General features: G+C 51.7%; 8 protein-coding genes across 8 annotated transcripts; 6 read left to right on the top strand and 2 right to left on the bottom strand.

Moving 5' to 3' along the window:
* Positions 1 to 36: 36 nt before the first annotated feature.
* Positions 37 to 1,049, bottom strand: BKA58DRAFT_304326 (uncharacterized protein; the record flags this gene model as incomplete). Its single annotated transcript, XM_046167013.1, has 2 exons — positions 37 to 514; positions 589 to 1,049. 2 exons carry the CDS (start codon positions 1,047 to 1,049, stop codon positions 37 to 39), a joined length of 939 nt encoding a protein of 312 aa, XP_046031898.1.
* A 1,066-nt stretch (positions 1,050 to 2,115) lies between these two features.
* Positions 2,116 to 3,738, top strand: BKA58DRAFT_408057 (uncharacterized protein; the record flags this gene model as incomplete). The annotated part of the gene is made up of 1 exon (XM_046172060.1): positions 2,116 to 3,738. One exon carries the CDS (start codon positions 2,116 to 2,118, stop codon positions 3,736 to 3,738), a length of 1,623 nt encoding a protein of 540 aa, XP_046031897.1.
* Positions 3,739 to 5,138: 1,400 nt separating this feature from the next.
* Positions 5,139 to 6,712, top strand: BKA58DRAFT_374286 (beta-Ig-H3/fasciclin). The gene has a single exon (XM_046169316.1). It carries the CDS (start codon positions 5,303 to 5,305, stop codon positions 6,410 to 6,412), a length of 1,110 nt encoding a protein of 369 aa, XP_046031896.1. The 5' UTR covers positions 5,139 to 5,302; the 3' UTR covers positions 6,413 to 6,712.
* On the top strand, positions 6,400 to 6,712 carry BKA58DRAFT_374285 (uncharacterized protein). The gene has a single exon (XM_046169315.1). The coding sequence runs from the start codon at positions 6,514 to 6,516 to the stop codon at positions 6,697 to 6,699; it is 186 nt and encodes a 61-aa protein (XP_046031895.1). The 5' UTR covers positions 6,400 to 6,513; the 3' UTR covers positions 6,700 to 6,712.
* A 1,629-nt stretch (positions 6,713 to 8,341) lies between these two features.
* BKA58DRAFT_352336 (uncharacterized protein) lies at positions 8,342 to 13,032 on the top strand (the record flags this gene model as incomplete). Its single annotated transcript, XM_046168570.1, has 8 exons — positions 8,342 to 8,784; positions 9,035 to 9,345; positions 9,392 to 9,852; positions 9,903 to 10,058; positions 10,425 to 10,586; positions 10,687 to 10,764; positions 11,016 to 11,520; positions 11,568 to 13,032. The coding sequence occupies 8 exons, from the start codon at positions 8,342 to 8,344 to the stop codon at positions 12,899 to 12,901; spliced, it is 3,450 nt and encodes a 1,149-aa protein (XP_046031894.1). The 3' UTR covers positions 12,902 to 13,032.
* A 227-nt stretch (positions 13,033 to 13,259) lies between these two features.
* Positions 13,260 to 14,714, top strand: BKA58DRAFT_28502 (uncharacterized protein). The gene has a single exon (XM_046166842.1). It carries the CDS (start codon positions 13,510 to 13,512, stop codon positions 14,581 to 14,583), a length of 1,074 nt encoding a protein of 357 aa, XP_046031893.1. The 5' UTR covers positions 13,260 to 13,509; the 3' UTR covers positions 14,584 to 14,714.
* Positions 14,715 to 16,060, top strand: BKA58DRAFT_28503 (uncharacterized protein). The gene has a single exon (XM_046166843.1). It carries the CDS (start codon positions 14,846 to 14,848, stop codon positions 15,947 to 15,949), a length of 1,104 nt encoding a protein of 367 aa, XP_046031892.1. The 5' UTR covers positions 14,715 to 14,845; the 3' UTR covers positions 15,950 to 16,060.
* A 35-nt stretch (positions 16,061 to 16,095) lies between these two features.
* Positions 16,096 to 17,029, bottom strand: BKA58DRAFT_447720 (uncharacterized protein; the record flags this gene model as incomplete). Its single annotated transcript, XM_046174244.1, has 1 exon — positions 16,096 to 17,029. The coding sequence occupies exon 1, from the start codon at positions 16,936 to 16,938 to the stop codon at positions 16,096 to 16,098; it is 843 nt and encodes a 280-aa protein (XP_046031891.1). The 5' UTR covers positions 16,939 to 17,029.
* Between the last annotated feature and the right edge of the window lie 525 nt (positions 17,030 to 17,554).

Genomic DNA, 17,554 nt, shown 5'->3' with positions numbered 1-17,554 from the left:
ATAATCTCGTTCGCAACGACGCAAAGTGATCGTCTCTCAACCCGCATCATCCCCAACATTACTTGCGTTACCAAATATCCTCAACTTCACAGTGCTCTCCCCCATATCCCAGTCCGTCCTACAACTCGGATACGGCAGCACTACTATAGCGTCGCGTGGCTTCGTCACCATCCTCACGCTATCCAGCAGCGTATCTTCTAGGTCCAGCCATTCACTCTGCCAGAGCCATTGCGGGCTAGGATCCATCAAAGTCACCCGAAGATGCCGCAGTCCTTGCATATTCGCTATTATCTGCCACGCTTTCTCCCAATTCGCCGTGTCATCGCGGTACACAACGCGATTCGACGGACCGCGACTCATGTAAGGCAGCGCGCGAATAGCCCAGCGAAGATGTAGTGTGCGAATCGAATTGAGGCGCGGTTGTGGGATCGAAGCAGGGAGGTAGAGTAGATGCGTGATATGGAGGAGGGAGAAGGTGTGCGCGCGGTACAGGTATGAAATCGCTTCGGAGTACCTAGTTTGCAGACTACAGTCAGTCTCCGCAATGCCATTGTGATTGCGAGGGGGGAGGGGAGGAAGAATACACACATGCGCCTGCAAGCCCTCAATACAGTCGGCCCGCCACTGTACAGCCTCGCGCCCTTCTTCCCAAACACCAGCACGCGACACATGTACTCTCTCCCGCCGTCTCCCTCGCTGTCGCAGAGGAAATGGCCAAACCGCTTCTTTTTGGTACTCAAGGTCAGATGCACTATCTCTGCGCCCATGACGTACTCATACACCATTCTTCTTAGCTCAATAGGAAGCCGCGTGAAGAAGTCGCTCTGGCTCTGCGCGTGCGTGCGCGCATCCATGTCAACATCTGGCTCGGACGTTAGACTGATGGTGGAAGCGCGTGGGCGTACGGTCCCGTGCTCTGGCGGAGAAGCTTTGAGCGAGAACGGATTCCGCGATTTAGGCTTTGACGATGACGAGTCGGTGGAGGGAATGTCGGATGGTGTCCAGCGTATGCCTGGGAGGCGGCTGAGGAGTGACTTTGGGGGCTTCATCGCGGAAATGAAGGGATTGGGATAGGAAGGAATTGAGATTGAGAGATTGGGCGCAAAGAGAGAGATGGCATGGCACGACAACGCCCCCCTTGCGCGGGCGCGCCAGCATCAGCCGCGGCGCAAAGTTGTCCAGTGCCAGAGTGATGATGGGCTGATGGGCGGGTAAGCGTGCGGGGTCTTGGCCGCCAAGCTTGTTTCGAGCAAGCTTCGTCTGGGGTCGTGGGGGAGGTTGCGTGGGGTTGTAGATGCAGGTGGTCTGCTACTTTAGCATACTAGACATCGATATGTTGTCTCGATACAAGCGTCTGCTCTTGCTTTTATGTGTTCAGAGAGCGATACCAACACCCTGGACTGCTTCCCGATGATCGCGTGAGAGGTACCGTACGTACGGAACTCGCATTCTATCGCTCAAACAAGTATCGTGTACCAAGGGTGGCTAGAATTTGTGTCGCATTCTTGAAAACATTATCAAGGTAGAAGTATACATCGTCTTAACAACTGCTTACTTATCAAGATTTAGACCTATGTTTGCGACACGCCTTCTAGCCACCCGTGGACCCCTCGTGCGCGTACTCGCTGTCTTGACAAACCCGTGTATATCTAGGAAGTACGCCAAGCATCCAGTGCTGTACATTTTGGCATGGAACCGGTGGTTTGATCATACCACCAGGCAAACTTCGATAATGCCATGATGATGCAGTAAATCCGTCTATCTCCATGGCAGGATTGGCAAAACCCAATTGGGTAACTTGTCCGCCTTCTGCAATTTCAGCTGACCGGCAAGACCATGCCGAAAGATGGCAACGAAAGGTTACAACTCTTGGGAAACAGCTTCAAATGCTCTCATCCAGCTCCAGCTTTCGGAAAACCGGACTCAACGAATATATTGGACCATCCGGACGAAAACGGTAACGCCACGCTGTATTGGTACTGGTATACGGCACAGCCACCTGCAGTCATGTACCAAGCGCGCTTCCCGGGGCGTAAAGTCAGCTTGTCATAGAAAAGATCTCACGATAGAACACAGCCAAGTATCTCAGTCATGACCAAGCAAGAAGACAAAACCATGAGAAAGCGTCTTCGCGCTTGTGAAGAGTGCCATCGACTGAAGATCAAGTGCGACATTAGCACAAATCCTGATGCGGCAAGCTGCGAAAGATGCACCCGGAACAACCTGGAATGCGTACCTGCAGCGCCGCGTCTTCAGCGCAACCGCATTCAGGAACTAGAGGCGCATATTCAAGAACTCAACAATCTGCTTCAAAAACAGAGCAACAACAGTCCGACACCAAGCCGCTCCCCTGGCAGTCTCTCCACCAACACGCTAGGCCGATCGCCCGGTAGCCTAACAGACAACCACTACGAAGCCATCTTGTCATTCCTTGATGCGCGCATCCCGCCTATCCAGCAACAACATCTCATCCACCTCTATGCGCACCAAGCGGGATCGGCGTGGCCCGTCGTACGGCTTCCAGGGGATCTGGAATATCTCCGCGCAAAATCCCCCATCCTACTTCTCTCCATCATAGCATACACAACTACGCAAGAGGCGCAGGGCGTAGATCTAGAGACGCACGATGAGATAATTCGCGAATCTATGCATGTTCTCGGCGAGGAGGTTCTCGGCAAGGGACAAAGATCACTTGAACTTGTGCAGGCATTACTTATAGCCACGTACTGGAACAAGATTCCACGAAGGGGTCTAATGGGAAGTTGTTATCAAATCCTGCAGCTAGCCGCCGATATGGCCATCGATGTGGGCATCGCGGGAAATTCGCTTCAGCCCACTCCCCCAGCTTACTTTTGCCGGCATCAGGACGCGGGATCGCTGGAAGCACGACGTACCTGGCTAGCCTGTTACATGGCTCTCTCGAGCTCGTCAATCAGCACACGCAGGCCGAATCCATACCCCTGGAACGCTTACCACGAGGAGTGTCTCTTGTACCTGGAGAGCCAAGGAGATGCGTCTGATCAGCTGCTCTGTCAGTTGGTCCGCATTACCCAACTGGACATGGAGATTTCCGATCAACTATATCTTTGCCAGATCTCTACGTTTATAGACGGCAACGACTACAACACGTATGCCGTAATCGAGACGATAAAGAACAAGCTCGAAGCGTGGGTCGCACAGATTCCACCCAGCCTTGCAGCGTCTCAGACGCTCAAGGTGTGGTGGCATGCAGCTATGGTGCACCTATACGAGCTTGTGCTGCACACACCCACGAACAAAGCATCCTTCGCAGCGCCCTTCATCCCAGGCCGCATACCCGTCAAAGACTTCCCCAAGCCAACCATCATCATCGCTCCGCTCAAAACGTCGCTCGAAGCCCTCGTCCAGAACTGCCATGCCGTCCTCGATACGGCCGCAGAAATGGATCCAGCACTGTTGGTCAACCTTCCATCATTCTGCTTTGCGCCCACAGTCATATACTCGCTTTTCGTCCTCGTCACTGTCATGGTAGCCTCGACCGACCCAGCCAATACATACGGCCAATACCTACCGAATAATTGCTTTCGCATTGAGGAATTCGGACTCAAGCTACGAAATCTGGTCATGTATATGAAGGTCCTGGATCCTACAATGAGTTGCTTCACCACGCGTATGTTTGATGCGACGAGTTGGTTGGAGCAGTGGTATAATGATTACACTGCTATCTTGCAGCGGTATGAGGCAAACCTTGGTAGTTAATTCGCATCGCGGGGGGTTTTTGTATTTTAGCAATGTCGTCTGAAGTCATATCGGACGGCGAATTCTGGCCGTTGGGGTGTTGGGGTCGATCAATTCAGCCTGGTGTTTACATGGTTGCTGCATAAGCGTGATATTAGCCGTGTCCTAGCCGTCAGCCATCGGTGTTTTTTCGCCTGGTGGTGGATGAAATGACGTTCTCAACAGGCGTAGGCATCTCCGTATGGTTGCAATTTGGTATTTCACTGTCTGATGATGTATTTGTCACGCGTATGTGCTCGCATCCGCTTCTAGTAGATACGCAATCTCGTAGTAGGCAATCTGGCTGGGTCTCGCCAACCCGTCCGCGTACGCTAATCAAGGTATGGAGGATTCTCCGTTCTTGCATGGGAAAACGCCTTACGCTGATGATGTCCGCTGCCTCACCAGGTGCTGTGATGATCCGGTGCCGCTCTTGTTCAGCAATCATCTCCTGAATATGTCAAGACTGCTCTGATAACTGCATACTGTATACAGAGCGTATCGAAAAGACCATCACTAAAGGATGCTACTCTTTATAGTCTAGCGCGCTCAGGCGGGCAGTGAGCTACCTAGACATCGCGACACCTAGTAGCCTCTCGCTTACATCTTTTCCCCCCTCACACCCCATTCAAGGGGAAAGCTGAACACCGCGGAAGCTACACCAACGCTACGTCTTCTCATCTGCTCCTTATCGTCTTAGTGTAGTCTGCAAGCCTGTTCATTATCTTCCTTCCATACAATGCTCTCCTCCCATCGTGACTCTTGCCTTGCACAAGCATCCGAAATCCAGGACGCCACAACGTTATTTTTGGTACTTAAAGCAAGTACCTAGCAATGACATCTGGCGAGATTTTGCCGTTCACCCCGCATACGCGAGCCCATCGTGTGTTCCGTGATGGTTGTTGCAGCACGAGAGTGGATACCGGCAATGCACCTTCCCGCACTGACCCCTGCTGATTCGCCACATCGTACACTGGGAAGGAAGCATAGGGCTGTCATATCAACCAGATGCTTGGCTTTCAACGTTCAAGAGTGCCCAGGTGTCTAGTAAAGCCATCACAACGCCTACTGTGGATGATGATGCTATATTTGTCGCATGCTGCCTTGATCGTGCACTTTTGGATACAGGCGATCAAGGGTCGACAACCTCAAAATGCCTAGTAACATGTGGTATCAGTGTCGGTAGAAGAGGGCGGTGCTATATTTGCCACAGGCTGCATTGATCGTGCACTGTCGGATACGAATTGTCATGTCTTGGCTGGGAAAGTCGAAGATGTCATGGAAGTAAGCACGCAGGAAAGGGTAACCGGTGAGTGGAATGTAGCCTGGACCATGAGAATGGAAGAAGTATAAGAGAGCCTCGTCTTTGGGCTTGAGGACGACATCACAGCATCACATCTTCAACTTCAGGGCCTTCAAGCAATATATCCTCTTGCACCTCATCTCCTATTCGAGTTTCAGAGCCTACGAAGCACTATATTCTCCAGCATCTCACTTCTTATCCAACTTTTAGAGCCTACGAAGTAACACCCTCTCAACGCTCACCATGCGTCCATCTCAAGTCCTCTCTTATGCCATTCTGGCAGGCACCAGTATAGCCCAAGGCGACATTGGCGCTCTGCTGGCCTCGCAACCCGACCTCAGCACTCTCCTCGAACTAGTCGGTCTTGTAGATGGGCTAGCAGACACGCTATCCGCCGCCTCCAACATCACCATCTTCGCTCCTACAAACGACGCCTTCGCAGCGGTACCACGCGATGTCCCCGAAGGCCAAGCCATCGAGAACAAGAACGACACCATTGCCATCGGTGCTCTACTCGCCAATCACGTCTTCAAGGGCGTCTACCCAGCCAGTGTCATCACCGATATCCCAACCTTTGCGCAGACACTCCTTGACAGCTCGTATGTGAACGCTATCCAGCCTTTCTCCAACTTTACCGGAGGAGCCTACAATGAGCTCGTCAAGAATGGAGAAGATGTCTGTGTTATCTCTGGAGAACAAACCATCTCCACTGTTACTGAAGCTGTAAGTATTCATCATATGTATCCATCATTACGCACCCAATTCCTCACCAACGACACTAACACAAACTCCCAGGACATCATGCTCGGCGAAGGCATAACCATCCACAAAGTTGACACGGTCCTCTCTTTCGGCGCGCCCTTCCAACTCTTCACCTACCGCTCCGGCTACTTCGCCATGAACGCCGCTCTCGAAGCCGCCCAACTCGCCATCGACTTCGGCCTCTCCGGCCCCGAAGCCACCGGCCTCAACATCTCCGACTTCACCATCTTCGTGCCTACCAACGAGGCATTCGAATCCATTGGCTCGGTTCTTGAATCTGCGGACCAGGCAACGCTGCAGGAGGTGCTTAAGTACCACATCATTCCTAGCAATGTCATATTCTCGACTGCGCTGGGTAATGTTACAGTTAAGAGTCTCCAGGGCGCGGATTTGGTGTTTACGGTGCTGGAGGATGGGAGTGCGTGGGTTAATGGCGCGAAGATTGTTTATGCTAACACTATTCTTTTCAACGGTGTTGCGCATGTTATCGATGGGTTAGTCTCTTCTTCTCCCACCCGTCGACTATCACACATACTAACCTCATCCCTAGTGTCCTCAGCCCTCTCTCGCCTTTTGACCGCGCATCCCTAGAGCCATCTGCTCCGGCATCCGACCGTGTCGCTTTCGAAGGCGCAACTTCCGTCTCTGAACTTCCCTTCTCTAGCGCCTCCCTCGCTTTCGGAGGCGATCTTATGACCTACACGACCACACCTGAACTTCTCAAGACTGTTGCTGCTGTTGCTACACCTACCTCGGGCGTTGACGCTACTACTACGGGCTCGCCTATGGAGACTTACACTGGAGCTGCCATGGCTATGCTGCCCGGTGCTGGTATGGCTGTTGCTGGAGCTATGGGTATTGCTGCTGCGCTTGTCTAGAGTTGCAGAATGGTGGAGCGATAGGGAGCAGGATGTGAAGGTTAAGGGCTTGAGTCAAGAGTCGGCATACGAATGCGCACGTATAGATGGCATACCACTTAGATTCCTTTGAGGTGTTTTCGTTAGCGGGCATAGTTGTAATGATGCCAAAATTCGATAATGGGCGAATGCTAGAGCGTAGTTAGTAACCACTTTCCAATGCAATAATTGTTTCCAATGTCTCTTGTTGCAAAATATTTTCGTTGTATGATTATCGAATCTGCGGGCGCGATCAGGAAGAAGAGACGATTTCGCTGCGTCAAAACCGTAACGTTGAGCCATAAAACGTTGCACAGTACCGTGGGATCCACTCCGTTGTAGGGCGTGGTAGGGCGTGCACTGGAGAAATCGTTATCAGTGCGTTTCTAACCCCCCGCGACCAATCTGAACGGTAGTGACGAACTAGTGAGGTCTCTCAGCAAGCAGGGATACGAGGCCGGAATTAAGAACATCTGATGTAGCAATGTCGTTTGCCAGTTGCAGAGGGTGTTGAAAGGTCCCGAAAAAGCTTAAGGAGCATTGGGGAGGTAGTCGGAGTATTTGATAGCAAAATTTCCTCGCTTTTCGAACCGTTATACACATTTCAAGGCGACAGACGGTTGCAAGATCTGGTGATGGAGGCTGAGATACTCGAGGTATGATTCCGGCCAGACCAATCATAGCAGTTATACCGGACCCGCTGGAGGGGCGTGTTGGGCCGATTCTGCGGCTCTCCGCGGCCCTTTGTTTTCGGTGGTTTTCCTGGTTGGCTACCAACCGAGCCTTTAGTGCCACTCGTAATAGTCATCGAACACCATTACAAACGCGTGCTGTGTTTCATCAGGTAGACTCTGAGTCATGATTTATTGTAGTTGTTGCGAATCGTTTCCATAACGGCTGTACATGTGCTGGCCATTCTGGTTTGTGATGGTCAATTCGGTACGACTCAGAAGGCGTTGTCGCCGCAGTGGTCGGCATCCTGATGGATACCTTTGAGGGCTGGCATAAGGAAAGTTGTTGTAGTTACCTAGGATAGCTAAGAGCCTGTGTTTCAACTCATGGAAGTGCCTTGAATACTGTAAAATATCCCAAGACACGGCGACATTGATTCCCACTCAATAGCAACAAGTGGTAAGCTTGGTGGACGAAGAGACTGAATCACCAGTCGCGCACTTGCTTCGTTGCGAAAAGGGCATGAACAGTAAGAATTTCTTTTCATTCCGTATGTTCATCGCGATCTCAAGCGACAGGGAAACTGCCGTTGTTGTGCTGCCTCCGTCTCTTTCCTCTGCTTGACCCAAGTCTTGGCGGCGACGAGCCCACCATCTCAACTCATCTCGGATGCCTGGGGGAACTTCAGAATCGAGGCCGGGCATCGCAGGATGTCTTCGGGTCAAATTCTGCTGATGGAGACAAGTGATCCAGCCATTACGTACGTCTTATCTTGACGAGGCCGGTGGTTTTCCGTGGCCGGTTTTGATTCCGGCCTCGAAGGATATAAGGTCGTCGTCACCGTCGCTGTTGTCAATGCTTTCTGTTCATCCCAACTCCAAAATCCGGCGCAAATCAAAGCCTGGTTATCTTCAGCACCTATTGGCTTCTCTCTTCAATACCTCTTTGCACCATGTCGTCTTCAACCTTTGACTTCCCCGTCATGAAGGACACCCGTCCTGATGACCGCACCCTCCCAGCCTTCATGGTATCCACCACACGTGGCTTCCTACCTCGTCAAGAACCCATCGTTGAACTACCAAAGGAGTTCGCTGCTCTCGAGTCTCTCTTGCAACGCATGCCCATCAAGACCCTGTCGGGAGAGCCAGGTCTACTTGCCAACTTTACTTTCGGCGACACGGTACTCAAGGAGCTACCTGACCTTACTCCAGAGGTAGAGAAGTATCGCGATGACCTGGTTGTCATGAATGCCCTGTATCGTGACTACTCTTTCTTGGCTTCTGCATATCTATTCGAGCCTTGCCATGAGAGGCATGTAAGGGGAGAGGAGTATGGTCTGGGTCGGCAGTCGTTGCCGAGATGTATCGCACTACCCATCGTTAAGGTTGCTGAGATGTAAGTGGATCTACTCACTCTTGTCCTCATATGGTATATGTCTTGTGTCCTTGGCTCATCCTCGAGGAAAACATTGATTACCTACCTCCAAACACGATTTAAAGAAAAGTTAACAAGGCTGTATTGCCTTACCGTTTCTCGAAGTCGTGGTTTGGTAGTCATGTAGACTTCAGCGCACCTGTTACCTTCAAAGATGCCTTCACAGTATACCACAGAGTATGTGACATGGCTGACATTTTCTCGTGCGCAGTGCTGGTTTCAAGCCCTTCATGGAGTATGCTGGGTCGTATGCGCTCTTCAACTACCGTCTGGAAGATCCATCACGGGGCCTTGAGTACGACAACCTTCGCCTGATCCGCGCTTTCGAGCATGGCTTGGATCCCACCTCATCCGAGGCAGGCTTCGTTCTCGTCCACATCGCTATGGTCAAGGAGTCTGGTGCGCTTGTCACAGGTGCTTCCGAGATGCTTGAAAGCTGTCTGGCCAAGGACCGAGAGCGGTTCAACGACGGCCTTCGTACCCTGGTGGGTGGTCTTAGGAACGTCAACGCCGTGATGAACAGTAAGTGCATTGGTTGGGTGTGTGCATTCGCGACTGACGAGATTAGCCATGTGGAACCGTAGTAAGCCCCAAGGCTACACCAACTTCCGTACGTTCATCTTCGGCATCACTTCTCAATCCATGTTCCCCAACGGCGTCATATACGAGGGCGTGAGCGAAGAGCCGATGTCTTTCCGCGGCGAATCTGGAGCCAACGATAGCATGATCCCCATGTGCGACAACTTGCTTCAGGTCCAGATGCCGGAGACACCCCTCACAGATATTCTGAAGGATTTCCGCCAATACCGCCCTGGCAACCACCGCGAGTTCTTGGAGGCTGTTCGCGATTGCGCCCAGCAGTCGGGCGTGCGCGAGTTTGCGAAAGGCGACTCTGTGTCAGCGGCGCTCTACCTCCAAGCTCTTGATCAAGTTCGCGACTTCCGCTGGCGGCATTGGTGCTTCACGCGCGAGTACATCCTCAAGCACACCTCGCACCCAACTGCGACAGGTGGCAGCCCGATCGTGACTGTAAGTTCTATCTTGGATCGATTGTCCTTACTCTTACTGACGCGCAATAGTGGCTACCCAACCAGCTGACAGCAGTACTCATGCAGATGGCGGAGACATTCGAGTATTGTAAGTCGATCAATGGTGTCAGCGATATCATGGATACAGTCAACCACCAGCGCGAGTCGCTGAGGAAGGAGGTGGAGAAGTACTGCGGGGAACGAGGTGTTGCGGCATCATGAGAGGGTGAGCTTCCCTCTTCGACGGCTCTACCCTTTCTCTTGTAGTTCGTAGCCAAACCACGATGCATCTATTTTATGCCTTGTTTATGATGTGCGCCTTTGTTGGAGTGCTGCCTAGTCGCGACATTTTCGTGTTCCGCCCTTTTTGATGATGACTCGCGTAAACTCAGCGATACGAGGGCGTAAACACGTATCGTATGACTGTAGCGACAACACTACGGATGACGCCGTGGTCATTGTGGACCACGAAGGCTGTAAGTGGTGTAATGGTGGTGGTTCTGGGATGAGTCAAGACGCGCTACCGCGTGAGTCTCAGCGTCATGGCTCCGGCGACCTTCTATCGATAAGTAGACCCCCAGATCTCCACTCCCTAGCAGCTCCCCATCGCCAGCGCCATTCCAGCACTTGCCACCCTTCGATGCTCACTGCAAGACAACTCATGGAATATTCACACTCCTTCCGGCTACCGCGAATACCAAACGTCCTATTAATACGGCGGAGTTTACGGAACACGTCCTGACAGCTCCAACCCCACATTCATACCACCATCACACCACGTACATCGGTCGCTACGAACACCTTCAGCCTGGGTCTACCGGAAGATATCTCATAGTCACGTGCTATTTCCCATATCATGGCATCACGACACGAGCCTAAACAAAGCCCAGCTGAGCGGCGGAAGGGCGAGTCTGTAAGTAACAGTCTAAGGAAAAGCCCGTTTCTCCTCAAGCAGTTCCACACATGTACCGCAGACATATTCGTTGCTTTGACACTGCAACGAGTATGGTACGGGACTCACCAATCCCGTGGGGTCACGGTTCGCGCCCACTAGTACAACTAGAGAAATCGGGCTTCTCGTAGTACGAAGGCGATCGCATCGCACCTTAGACAGACTACCCATCGAGGCACCAGACGAAATACTCAAGCTAATGAACATAACAGGCGCTCAGCGAATTCGCCGACTACGTCCAGAAACAACAGGCGCTGCGCCGACCGCCAGGCCAAGCCCCCACCGTCCTTGAAGACCACGACGAGCTGAGCATCCTCGACGAGCTCGGCCTCTCCGATGACAACAAGGCGCATATCCGCCTAAAGACACTCCTTACCGATCCTGCCGAAGAAAACGTCGCAGCGCTAGCTGAGCATATCCAAGGGCGCCTGGCAGAGGGCCATGGGGAGGCCTTGTTCGATGTTGGCCTGGAAGACAGCGGTGACTCCATGGGCTTTACTGAAGACCAGTGGAAGTTTGCCTTGGAGAGGATAGAAGTTGCATGTGAGAAGATAAAGGCCGACTACAAGATGCTCATGACGCGGAACGTTGGTGGTGACGTCGAAGTCGGACCTCGCAATGCGAAGGAGCTCGGCTTAAGTGGCAAGATGATCTTGCGACAACAGCCGCAAAGTGTCGACGATGTGATCGAGACGAGGATAGCAGTCGTAGGAAATGGTGAGTTTCCTCAGGTGCAGCCGAGGATATACGCTGACTCTTGACAGTCGATGCCGGCAAAAGTACCATGCTCGGTGTCCTCGTTAAAGGCGGCCTCGACGATGGTCGCGGAAAAGCGCGTGTTAATCTCTTCCGCCACAAACACGAAATCGAGAGCGGTCGAACCAGCTCAGTTGGGATGGAGATCATGGGCTTTGACAGCAAGAGCGAAGTTGTTGTGTCGAATGTCGCAGGTCGGAAACTTACTTGGGAAGAGATTGGACGGCGATCCGCCAAGGTCATCAGCTTCACTGATCTCGCTGGACACGAGAGATACTTGCGGACTACCGTCTTTGGGCTGCTGTCAAGCGAGCCCAACTACTGTCTATTGATGATCGCCGCAAATAACGGTTTAGTAGGCATGAGTAAAGAGCATCTCGGAATCGCACTTGCGCTTAACGTCCCCGTCATGGTCGTTATCACCAAAATCGACATTTGTCCACCACAGATTCTCGAACAGACTATCACTCAGCTCTCCAAGATCCTCAAATCTCCAGGCGCGCGAAAAATACCGGTTTTCATCAACAATAGGGAGGAGTGCATCACCACAGCTACTCAATTTGTGTCGAGTCGAATATGTCCTATCTTCCAAGTGTCCAATGTCACCGGTCATAACCTGGACCTGGTGCGCATGTTCCTCAACGCACTACCGCATCACGGCAATTACGACGCCTCTGCCCCTCTGGAATTCCACGTCAACGACACATTCTCGGTTCCTTTCGTTGGTACTGTGGTTTCAGGTGTTGTCAAGTCTGGTGAAATACATTCTGGCGACACCGTTTTGATCGGTCCCGACAGTCTTGGCCAGTTCCAAACGACAAAGGTGCGTTCCGTTGAGCGCAAACGGATACAAGTTCCAGGGTGCTCTGCTGGCCAATCGGCGAGCCTTGCGCTGCGTAACGTTCGGCGGAAAGACGTGCGAAAAGGCATGGTTGTTTTGCACAAGGCTGAGAAGCCTGACCCAACAACTGGGATATTACCAGCCCCGAAAGTGTACCGCGAGTTTGTTGCCGAAGTCTTGATCTTGTCGCACGCGACGACTATCAAGACCAAGTATCAGGCTATGCTACACGTTGGACCAGTGTCCCAAACCTGCGCCATCATCGACATCGACCGCCAGTACATCCGCACCGGCGACCGAGCCCAGGTAGCCTTCCGCTTCGTACAGCGACCCGAATACTTGACCGTCGGTGATCGAATCCTCTTCCGTGAGGGCAGGACGAAAGGATTGGGTATTGTCAAGAGAGTCGGCTATGATTCCAAGCATCCGCTGAACCCGGAGTTGCACAAAGACGACAAGAAGGATAGCCAACAGGACGGGAAGAAGGTGGAAGCCTTATGACGGGTTAGAACGTAGAAAGTAGCAGAGATCTCATGATTTGCTTGAGCGATCGCATTAGAAGATTGAACGATGTCACGTAATCAACGCCTTAGAGACTAGCTGTCATGAATGATATAATGATTCAAGTTTGCATGAGAGAATCCCAGCTCGAACGCAACTTTGCTGTGTCAATTGTACTGGCGGTGCCAGCATTTCACATGATAGCGGCTATTCGCGCTCAAGCATGGTATTTGATACGCTGGGTTTACGCTGGGTTTATGCTGGGCTTGAGGTGCCGCAACGTGTTGAAGATCGCGGTGCTGACAGCCGCGTATCGATAACAGTGTCGCAACGCCGCAGCTCCAGTGGCCACAGTAGAAGCTTCCGTGCGACACAGCGGCGCCTGTATTGACCCACAAACCTCTTCATCCGATTCTTCATATCACCTGCGGACTTCCAAGAAACAACTCCATGTTAAGACCAATTAGTCTCGATCAGGAGGATCGCAGCGCAACGCAGGCGGATTGCTACACACTGCGACGGCACTCGATACCATCGTCGCGTTTCTCGCGGTTTCAGGAGACCTGAAAACCACTGTAGAATCCTGGAAGCAGTTGTATTCTCCCACCATGGCAACTATAGACCTCGCGCAGCCAACACTGTACCCTAAGATCACGACACATATCCCTGAGATCATCGAACAGCTGCGACGCTTGAACCGCGACCCTGTCCACCCAGAAGCAAACATCACTGTGGACCCTGTACCTTTCATCGGTACAGTCAAACTTCATGGCACGCACGCAGATATCCTCGTGTATCCTGATAATCGCATCATCTTTCAATCGCGCAACATAACCGGTCTCTCCGTCGCAAAAGATAACCAAGGGTTTGCGGCAACTATGTCAGAGAAGACCAATGCTATACTTGGACTGCGAGACATGTATCTGGCACGGTGGAAAGAGTTAAATCCTGGCACAACACTTGAAGAAGACTTACCTGTCGTCATAGCCGGTGAATGGATCGGCGAGAAGATCCAAAAAGACGTCGCCATCGCTCAGCTATCTCGCCGCTTCGTTATCGTCTCGATCAATCTCAATGGTGTGTGGCAGAAGGATGAAGAGTACTCTAACATATCTTTGCCGGATCACGACATTTACAACGCATCACGAGCCGGCATCTTTCACACAACACTCCACCCTGACGACTACGAAAGTACAGTCTCAGAGGTCGAACATATGACCGAAGAAGTCGCCGCTCACTGCCCTTTCGCAGCGACCTTCGGTATATCTGGCCTGGGTGAAGGCATCGTATGGAAACCCGTACCTCGCCAGTACAACGGCGACATTTCTCTATGGTTCAAGAGCAAAGGAGGAAAGTTCAAGCCTACATTCTTCCGCATTACCAGACAGAATGATGGCACAGACGCCATCAAAGAGCGACGAAAAACAGCCGCAGCGATGGCCGTTGCGTGGTGTTCACAGCAGCGGTTAGAACAAGGTTGGGATGTGTTGCGCGAGAAGGGTGTTGAGCACGATGTGAAAGCGCTGGGTGACTTTCTGAAGTGGATACAATATGATATCTTGGAGGAAGAGAAGAGGCATATCAAGGAGCATGGGGTAGACGAGGCGGCGTTGAAGATTGAGATTGCTAAGATTGCCAAACCGTGGTATAGGGCGAGGCTGAGGGAATGTGATGCCTCATGATGCCTAACAAGCGAAAACAGATCATCCGGAAGAAGCATGCTGAAGTCGATTGCAGATAATAAACAAAATCGGGAGAAGTTTGCGCTCTCATGGGGAAAGTCGCAAACTTCTGGCCCAGCTTATTAAGAGATATCTTGTCTTCGGTCGAGTATTCTTGCCATTGATTGAAAGCACTACTTCAGTAGCGACCAAGAATTCCCATTGTATCTTCGGTGTCAACAACGTCCGAGAAACCCAGGTCGACCATACCGATCAGCGACAGATGTCCGCGGCGACAAAAGATGCTTTGGCCGATAGGAGGCCACAGATGCCCGAAAAATACACCTGGCTTCGTCAAGCTACTTCCATCGCGGAAAGATGTTTTGTCAGTCTGTGTGTCCCCACCTCCGACATTGACGATGCGCGTTCCAGACTGGCTGAGGGCGCCCGGGAGGGTTCAGTCATCGATGTCGTTCTCAAGCGCGTTGTTGCAATAAAGATCCCTGGAGAAGACTCTACCTGGTCTGACATGCATTTCGAAGTACGCATTCTTCAAGAGATACGCCGCCAGGCATATCCTCGCAGCGGCGGCGAGCACTGCATAGATGTATTAGACCACTACGATATGGAAGCCATGGCCCAAGTGGAACCAGGGTGGCTAGTCATGGCAAGCTCATCAGTATGCAGTGACCTTCAAGGAGTCTTCGCATACGATGTTAGGGATCCCATTTCAAAAGCCCTGCTCTGGCTCGCGATTACGCAGCTCTATGAGGCACTCTATTTCCTACACCGCGATTGCAAACCGCCTATTACACATGGCGATATCTCAGAGGAAGCCATACTTGTCAGCTTTCAATACGAAGAAGGGAAGAACGGCGAGAGCGCCATTGCCAAACGCCCGAAAATCAGTCTTATAGGGTTTGCAGAGAGCGAGATCCATGATCCTACTGACTCTCCAGATGGACTTGGACGCAAGAATCGGGCAGAGGAAGAAGATGTCGAATCTCTGGCCTCTGCGATTCACAGTCTCATTAACAGGTGCTACGAGGATGAAGAGTGGACCAGCGAAGGAAGAGGGAAGGCGATAACGCGCCTGCAAAGGACCTTTTGGAAAGATGATACCCCAGAAGAGGTGAAGAGGTTTGTGGCGGCGGTGGGTGCACGAGATTCGGAGAGCTTATGGGCTGATATTGGGAATTTCGCCAAAGAGCAGTTGGATAAGGTTAGTAATGAGGAGTGGGAGGAGCTGAGGGACTTGATTATTGCGGTCACTGAAGCGGAAGGAAAGTTAAGGGATATAGTGAAGGACCTTCTGAAGGGTCAGGTCGCGAAAACACAAGCGTTCAGCCTATCGTCATGGTCATGTGGAGATATGTATGAGTCTTGATGACTAGCTCATGAACACTCGTTACTGGTTTTGCTTCCTGCATTGGTGTGCTCATTGTGTGCTTGAGCTCCTACATGTCCCATCATAATCACTCAAGACATGTAAACGTACTTCATTGCATGCGCTCTCTCCACTTTTCAAAAATCTCAAAGGCTTGATCCTTGTTTCTCGAACGTCCACACCCACTCCAGACAACGCTCACCATCGTTCCCCCAGGTAAACTCCCTCATATATCCACTCCGCTTGCTCCGGAGAATCACCAGCTGAGCCACAAGTGAGATCTCTTTCTTCCAAGCATCTAAGTACTGATCTTCCAGACGCCTAGCTCTATCTGCGCTGTCAGTCTCCCCTTCCAAACTCCAATTCGATACAAGCTTTTTAGTATCATCAATACCACCAACGAGATGAAGCTGGAGACGACGAAGCTCGGTGTGGCGGGACAGAATCTCGAGATGAGATAGATCGAAGGTAAAGTCTGGCGCGCTGTTTGCGGCGAGCCGTTCATTGGTTGGACGGACGATTTTGATGCAAACAGTGTCTAGTGGAGTCGATACATTAGCTGTCGCGGCGCTTGCATTGATCTCAGCCCGTGCTACTTCGCTGAGCCGGTAGACTCGCTTCTGGTCATCGAAGATCATCGGCCAGTCGCATTGGATGAAGATCTCGTGCGTGTGGCATTCGGATGGGGTGATGGGATCGAAGATATAACTTTGGACGTTTCCGTTCAGCAATCGAGTATCCAGATGCCAGGTTGACTTCTGGTGTAGTTGCCGAGTTCCTTCGCGCATAATTTGCTTGTTGGTAAGGAGCCATGGGACTTTGTCACTACCAGGTGGTGCTTCAAGCGAGTCGTGCCTCCTATCGTAAGTTACTTTGTAGTCTTTGGTATCATACCGCTGGACCACGGTCTTTGTATCGCTCCAGAGGTAGTCGTAGATGATATCGCGGACTTCGGTTGGCAAGGTCTTGAAAAATGGAGAGTTCGACATCGGAGCGGTCAAAAATCTTGATCTGCGATGTACTGACGAATAGCGTAGTCCAACTCTCGCTTCAGTTTTTGACGGGGTTGAGAGCTTGAAGCGGAGGCTAAGGCGAAATATGATCGTGCAATCTAATGCGACTAAGCGTTGTATATATCGGCAAAGGCAGCACTATGAATGCACTGTCTGACAGCCTAGACAAGCAGCACAGCGTGAACTGAGCATTGTCGGCCGTGCACACAGAGGTGGCGAATATATCGGTGGTCTATATTGATGATGCTAGTAAGTCGACTGGCCAAAGTGGCGGCTTCAATGCCGCACCCAAGGCGATTCTGACATTCGGCGATGATAGAAGCCATTGAACGGATTTAACATGCCCCAAATGTAGAACAGACGGATGACGCAGCCTAGATTGACTACCTGCATCTGTAGATAATGCTCTCACTGGCAGCCGTGTAGCTGAGATGATAGCAACACAAGTTCTAGACTGCTAACCCTTGATTCGTGTTAGTATCCACTCGGAAGCCTTCGAGGCCTCCAGGAACTATCCATTCCAATGCCTGGAGGCTTGCTGCAAACCCTCGGGGCCGGTTATCGACGGGATAAGATCTCTACGAAAATCTGA

The sequence above is a fragment of the Alternaria rosae genome (genome assembly GCF_020736505.1).
Source record: "Alternaria rosae strain MPI-PUGE-AT-0040 chromosome Unknown BKA58scaffold_1, whole genome shotgun sequence".
Lineage (NCBI taxonomy): Eukaryota > Fungi > Ascomycota > Dothideomycetes > Pleosporales > Pleosporaceae > Alternaria > Alternaria rosae.
The sequence above is the reverse complement of the archived record's forward strand: the minus strand, read 5'-3'. Positions and strand labels throughout refer to the sequence as shown.